This window comes from Buceros rhinoceros, unplaced genomic scaffold (assembly GCF_000710305.1).
Source record: "Buceros rhinoceros silvestris isolate BGI_N320 unplaced genomic scaffold, ASM71030v1 scaffold16191, whole genome shotgun sequence".
In the NCBI taxonomy this organism is placed as follows: domain Eukaryota; kingdom Metazoa; phylum Chordata; class Aves; order Bucerotiformes; family Bucerotidae; genus Buceros; species Buceros rhinoceros.
Genome location: NW_010394991.1, coordinates 31,570 through 38,953, shown reverse-complemented (window position 1 = coordinate 38,953; position 7,384 = coordinate 31,570). Strand labels below are relative to the sequence as shown.

General features: G+C 49.6%; 1 protein-coding gene across 1 annotated transcript in view; it reads right to left on the bottom strand.

Annotated features, from left to right (window-relative positions):
* MYT1 (myelin transcription factor 1) overlaps nucleotides 1-7,384 on the bottom strand; it is a gene marked incomplete at its 5' end in the record, with an annotated part of 34,743 nt that overhangs the window by 11,364 nt on the left and 15,995 nt on the right. The window contains 5 exons of the mRNA XM_010145410.1: nucleotides 1,608-1,822; nucleotides 3,218-3,331; nucleotides 4,865-4,955; nucleotides 6,346-6,480; nucleotides 7,093-7,384. The exon at nucleotides 7,093-7,384 is cut by the window's right edge and continues 1 nt beyond it. Coding sequence (XP_010143712.1) covers nucleotides 1,608-1,822; nucleotides 3,218-3,331; nucleotides 4,865-4,955; nucleotides 6,346-6,480; nucleotides 7,093-7,384 — 847 coding nt within the window. The remainder of the gene's footprint in view (nucleotides 1-1,607; nucleotides 1,823-3,217; nucleotides 3,332-4,864; nucleotides 4,956-6,345; nucleotides 6,481-7,092) is intronic.

The window sequence follows — 7,384 nt, the reverse complement described above, 5'->3', positions numbered from 1 at the left end:
TCAGACTCGTAAGCTTTGACCCTCGGATGGAGAAGCAGCAAGACAACCTCGGTGGATGCGGCTACCGAGCAAAGCCATTTCATTATTCCCATTACGAACTCGTACCATAGGACGCTATAAAATGCTAATCTTCCCAGGACTCCTTTCCTCCGCCTTGCGATCGTCTGTAATGCATATCGACGTTAATGGGCGTTATGCACACAGACATGCAGGGGAAGATAAATCCCTCTGGATGAAGATCTCTTTAAAATAAGTTCTCAGTGAAAGGAACAGATTTCCCCGCTATGATTGGCAATGATATTCATCTTGTCGCTTTGATTAACTCGTTGGAGCTTTGCCCAAATGGTTATTCTTGTGTACGGCTGCTTGTTTGCGAGTCCAGTTTAATCCGTGTCTTTGTGGGTGTTCGCCAGCCCAACCTGACGATATCCCGGATCGTGAGATGCCAATTTCAATTTCACACCGTGGGCTCAGCGATGCTTTTCCATTTCATAAGTGTTTCTACCACTAATAGACTCGCAATCAGCAAATTAGTAAAATAAGTGACGAGAAAAAATAGAAAGGATTATCCTAGTGGGTCTGCTGGAATTATTTTTGTCAGTACAATTACCCTGAAAATTCTTTGCTAATATTGCAAATAACACAATCTATTCAGCGAGAGAATCGCTTATGCTGGGAAACAAATTACTTTTCCATCAGCCCTAACCCGGGATGACAGTGGCAGTTGTGCTCTCTGGCCTCCATCCAATTGCATTGTCTGATCCGTCGCAGATTTAGTACTGTAATAAAGGGCACTTCCATTGTAGTGCCACAACCGGGATGCTTTCAAGTACAAGCACTTTTTAGAGAGCAGCTGCATCAGGATTAACCAGGATTGTGGGAGTGGGATTAGCCAGACCAAAAGCCCTCTTGAGGCTGCTGACTTCTGCAAACTGGGCTCCTAAATCTTTTTTTTTTTTTTTTCCCCTCAGAAAGATGTCTTCAGGTGCACGTTTGGTATCAAAAGGACGGGGAGGATTTAACATCACGTTGGGGCTCCCCGTGCAGCCTCCCTCCTGCTCCTGCCAGCCCAGCTCCTGAGGTGGGTGGCTACAATAGGAAAGAGCTGGGTGATAGGAGGGGGTGATTGATAGGTAGCAGAGCTGGAGAGCAGAGCACAGCAGAGAAGACAAATGGGTGGAGTGGGTCATATATAAGATGGAAGAGAAGAAAACTGTCACCCATTTAGCTAGATGAGGAAAGACAGATCAATAGACATGAACTGCAAAGCAACAGGGACCGACTGAGGACAACCGTGTAACTTATCCCACCTAGAGACATCGCCCAGATTCATGTTCCCACCACTCGATGGTTCTTCCCAAAGCTGAAGCAACTCTGCCCCAAGCAAAGCTTTACTGGCAGCCATGGGCTCCTCTCTCCATCAAGGGAGCACACCTTGGGACCCGTCTCAGCCTCCCCACCCCCACTGCTTCCCTTGCTTTGCAGCAGCAGGCAGTGATAGACCCCAAGACTCTCCCATCACCCCAAAGCCACGATCCCAAGAGTCTTAAGACACACTGAAGAAGGCAGAAAATGCAGAAGCCAGCCCACCCCTGCTCCCAACTTACATTTAAAGGCTTTAGGTGAGGTTTCGCTAGTCTGAATCTTTGGGGCAAGCATGCGTTTGCCAAAAACCTGAGCATCAAAACTTGCATAATCGAAGGTGACCTTGGAGTACTTCTCCAGCTCCTTGGCCAGGTTGGCCCGGGGGGTTGCTGGGACCATGTTGGGCCGGTAGCTTCCATACTGAGGGATCTCCAGTTGCTTCACAAAGCACATAGGCCTGAGGATGAAACAACGAGCACAGTGATTTGTCTTTTCCTCATCGAGATGGCAGTTGGGAGGGGACTGGGCGTGATGGGGACCTGTAGTTGCACCTTGTCGCCAAGGGGTCACTGGGGAAAAGGAGGCAGTGACAGCCCTTTTGAGTTTGAGTCTCTTAGATTCCTTTTTTATTCTTTCCCCTTTTTTTCCTTTTTTTTTTTTCCTCTTTTTAAGCAAAACACCAAGATGTCGATCTCCAAATATTCTGGTATGGCAACATTTTCCAACCGCACTAGAAACTTGGGCATCACTCACTTATGGGACTCGTGACACAGGATGGCACATAAAGGTGTGAGGAGCCCTGTCCATCTCCGCTCCCCACCACAGGTTCATCGCAGAGGCACCAGGGCCCTGCCTGCAGGGTCCCTCTCCAAGACCTGCTTCTGCCAGGCTGCCTATCATGAATCAATTTGTCTTGCATATAAATTGTATATAAATGGCCTATTGTTATTCTCCTTCCTGTGACCTCTTTCCACCAGCGAGTCCTCGGAGCGGGAGCTCCTTGAAGCATGGACCATTCTTGTGATGCGCTCAGAGCGCTCTGCGCCCGGCGCGGGCCCCGCAAATAAATAAGTAATTGCCCTAAATGGCCTTCTCCAAAGCACCGAGCGCCGGCGCACCAGGGTGCTCAGCAGTCCTGGGGAGCAAATAAACAAATGAATCAGACCTCGACGCCTTTGTGGGAGGTGCTGCTCAGGGCTCGTGGTGCGGTTTTTATCCTGCTCTGGTTGCAGAATAACTAACCATATTCCAATCCATCTGTGGCCTCATGAATCACATCAGCTGCGGAAGCCAGCATCTATCAGGGACATCCTTAATGTGAGACAGCCCTTTCTCCCGGGAAGATAGAGACGGGTGAAATAACAAAATAAATGCGACTGGATTGGAAACGAGTGGCAGGTTTCTCTCCTCTGAACCGTGCGGGCTAAGAAAGAAAAGCAGGTGGACTTATGTGAAACTGCCATCGAGTGATTTATACGTAGCCTAAATCTCCTCCTACCCCTCCCTGAGCCCACCCTACTTATAATGCTAATATAATAGCCATCATTCTCCGGCAGTTTGCATTGCAGAGTGAGCGGCACAAATGCCTTCTGCTGCACTGGTACAACCCTTTGGCCTGTAGCCTCAGCATTAATTGATGCTACAGAAGCAATTCATTGTCCTCAATGCCCTCCCTGGGATCATCAATTAACTATCTCCCCACCTTGGCGAGACCTATGATCATAATAACGGGACTCAGCAGTAGCAAGACACAGCCGGAGGGAGCCGTGACGGCTGCTCTTGTGAGCATGGCGTGGCGGGGAGGGCCGGGGCAGCGCGGTTACACGGCACTGGGCTTCGCCATCCCATTTACCTGAGTATCCGGTCAGAATTAGAGCTGGTCTTCGAAGGATCACCAGACTGGGTTTGTTGCTTTTCATGCGATTTGGCTAATTTTTCAGCAGCAGCAATGGGGCACCCAGATAAACTGTGGGAGGTTTTTTAAAAGAAGGAGAAAAAAAAAAGAGGGAAACCAAGCATGAGGGATGAGCATGAAAATCTTCATTTCAGGGACGCAGAGCTGCTCTGAGCCCATGAGAAAAGTGTTTGCATTTGGGGGGCGGGGGTTATAGTTATTACTTTTAGTCTTGGCAAAGAGCAAAGCAGCTAAACATGAAGTGCCAGATCTCTCCAGGACAAGCTCCAGAGCATGCCTAGAGCCCAGAGCTGGATGGAGGCGGCAGCTCCCCTGGGCTGAGCACAGCAGGGGCAGAGGGGACAGGCTGTTTTCTTGGAGTGGTTTTAGCAGTGAAATGACATTTTTGATTTGTATTTATGTGGATCTTTTGCAGAGGCCATTTGAAGGGAGCCTTCTGAGGGGCACTTGCGGGGAAACATTTGCACTTCTGATGTGCACGGCTGCCAGCGTGCTGGTGCCCGGGGGACGTTGGGGACTGTAATGGCTTTTGCTCACACACACCCGACCCATAAGCCTGGCTCTGCCTCTCTGGGACAGTTCAGCTCTTACAATGATTGCTCAGCAATGGTAAAAACCCCTCACAAGCAGAGCCTGAATGCTCCCAGCTCACCCCAAGCCAGCATGGGCACCTTCATCGCCAGATCAGGCAGTACTGAGGGAACCCCAGCCCAGCCCCATGTGAAATTCAGGGCTCTGACCCCACTGGACTCAGCCCAAACTGCTCCATAACCCACTGACACCAGTGGATCACCTTGATCTCACTGCGAGCACTTGCTGCCTGCATCAAACCGAGCTTCTCAATTAACCAAGCAGTTTTCCCTAATATTCCTCCAGCAGCAGCAGCTACGACGAAGCACCCACCAGCCTCCTCCACGGCTGAATAAGTAACGACACAAACTCACCTCGTGCCTGCAAATGCATCGACATTCACAGAGCCATCACTCTCTGCCAGTTGAGCTCAAGTGCAGTAAGTGGTACATCATAAATGCCTGAGAGCATCCCCGTAGCACAAGCTAGTCTGGCTTTTTGGAGCTTTCCAGCTTTGAAGTGCACCATCCCCTCTGCTCGCAGCCTTCCCATTTGCAAAAGCGCTCGAGTTTTACTGAAGCCAGAGCATGGGGTGTAATTACAGGTCCCAAAGTGTAACCTTGGCCCTCCTGACCACACCTGGGCTGAGGTACTACAGCAGGAGCACCTCGATTCCCAGCTCATCAATCATTTCAGCTTAAATACAGTGGAAATTCCTAGAAATCCTGCTCAATGCCACACCACCAAACATCACCCTGCAGTCAGCCTCGCTGCACTCCCTCTGCTTCCCTAGTGCAACCGCCCCTAGTCCCTGGAAGAGCCTGGAAGCATCGCTCTGCTCGATTGCCTGGCCACAAATCACTGCCCTGTCTCGCTTTCCGACACTATTCTTCGCCTGAGGGTCATCCCTGGCTTTGCCCATCTTGGTTGCACCATCTCTCAGTGCGGGAGCAAAGCCGATGCCTTTGGGGCTGGTTGCCCTGGCCGTTAGGGAGGAGAAGTCAAAGCTGGTACCTCCTGTGCGTGTTGCGGTTGCTGTTGACGTGACCCTGTCCTGTGCAGCCTGGCGTGGGGCATTTCAACACGTTCTCGTGCATCGCCAAGACTTCGGAGCGCGAAGGGGAAGGGGAGAGGGGAAGGGAAACAAAAACAACTTGATAAAAATCAGAGAAAAGGAAAAAAAAAGACAAAAATCAAGTCTTGTACGTTGGTTTCCTAGAAATCAGGGAATGTGAAATGCTGTAATTAGAATTCAGCTGCGTAGTAAAGAAAAGATTTACAAGGCAGCAGTGCTCAGGTCAGCCCCAGAACAGCATCTCTGCACACAGCCTGGGCTTTCTCCTCTTTTGCTGATTGCAATTCGGTTTCCCCCACCCAGCCCCTCCCGCCCGCCACCGTTTTGGAGCCAGGTCTCCCAATTTCAGGTAGTTTTAAGTGATTGAATTTGTATCTCTGCTTTTATCCTTAGGACTAGTCTTTGTTTGATATTTTTTATTATTATTATTATTTTAATCTTCAGGATTATTGCTTCCTGCAGCGCTGACCTTAAAAATAAAGAAAATAATTTGATTTTCAAGCTCTTCTAAAGCACCCAGCTTGTGACAGTTATTTATTAATATTTTTTCTTGCATTCAAGCTTGTGTGAAGACAGCTGTACTTTCTTGTTTCCTGCAGGTCTGCAACCTTTGAAATTACTGATAAGGAAGGCCCCTCCCTTCCCCCCCTCCCCTTTTTCTTTGGTCTATGATGCCATTACCGTAAACATACAACATTGATTTTTATGTCTACGAACAGCGAAAGCTATTTCGGATGCTGGTAGAGAGGTAGAAATAAAATCTCTCTATGCATATATATATATAAAAATCTGTTGTGATGATGATAAATATTTTCTGTGGAATAGATGAATCGTGTGGATTTTACAGTGAGGAGAGTGTAGGAGGAGACTCAGGTACCCTGCACGACGCCTCTCCTTTGCCGTATGGCAACATCTTCATCACATTTGGAGGCAAGAACCAGCAGTTCCCCTCCTTCCCAACAGCACATCCCAGAGAGGGAAAAACACGTGACATTCGATGTAAAGACGGGAGCTGCTTCACACATCTCTGGAGGTGGGCAGCCATTCTTAAAGTACCTCTTTGATTTTCAGAGAAGGGACCTCGTTCTCCACAGGATGGTGCTAATAATCTTCAAGAAGGGCAGGAGGACTTTGGCGTAATCTCCATAGGGCTTCCCGTGAAGAGCTACAACCCTTGGGTGGACAGAAGCACCCTGGAACACCTTGGAAAAGCACCATCCCATGCCAGAAACTCTGTTATACCCCAAGAATTAACATCAGGCTCGTTCTAGGGACTCAGTCATAAAATTCATGTCATTTGGGACTATTTGGAATCCCTGTTGGCTTGGAGACAGCTCTACCCATCAGGTGTGAAATTCCCCCTAGGAAATAAGGACTCAGGCTAATTTAAGCAACCCTTGTTATCCCACCATACACTCACTCTCAGGAGGGATCCTGTCTTTGTGCGGACAACCGGAGAGGCTGCGGTGGTGAGGGTAGAGTCCCGTGACGTGGCCGGTCCCATCGCAGCCAGGAGTCGGACATTTGATTTCTCGCTTTTCAGGTCGCGAAGGATCTAGGGGTTGTGGGGAAAGGGTGGTTGGCAGCCGGTTAGTGGATTTGGAGGGGAAGAAGTGGAGAAAAAAGTTGCCAAGGATGCTTCCCACCACTCTTCCATGCAAACAGGGAAAAACCTTTAGGTTTTTCAGCTTCTTCCTGAAAGCGGAATGTAATACTGGAAGTTTCAAAAATCGAAATCAGCAAAGTGATTTGATTAACTAACCTGTCTAGGAGCTGCTCACAGCGACCAAGCAGGCAGCCTGGCTCAGCGCCTGGGGGACTCTGCAGCCTTTGCCAAGTCCCTCATGCGGCTGTGGCTGGACTCCCACCCCTACTTTAAAACCCACTTGGATTTTAAACCAGCCCTGTGGCTCAGGCTGAGATTTTCAAGGCCGACAGGCAGTTTAGCCAGGCAATTCCCCTGCTGAGATGTCGGGGATTTTGTGCATTCGTTGTTGACCTCTAGGATGCCCCCATCCCTGTGGGTGCTGAGGTTTTGTGGCCACATTCCCTCTGTGGGCTCTGAAACCCCCCAGGAGCCCAGTTTTCATGGCATGCTGAGCAGAGCAGTCCAGCTCTTTCACTGGAGATGGGAAAGAAGGAGACACATGAAGTCTCATCCTCATACCTTTGCCGTAGTAGCTCTTTCGGATGCTGTCCAGCGGTTTGCCCTGTTTCTCGTCTACCTGGAAGTGCTTTACATGCTCTCCTGGCAGCCGGCTGGGCTCCCGCACAATTTTCACCTGCTCAGCTTTCAGCGCGATGGCTTGTTCCAGCAGCCCCAGGTTCCCCCTTGTCATCATGTCGTACATCTCTGACTCATCGGTCACTGCCGATTTCTGGGAACGGGCATCGTCATCTTTGTCATCATCTGACCGGACCTCCACAATGACCGAGTACTCAGGCTTAGGGCTGAACCG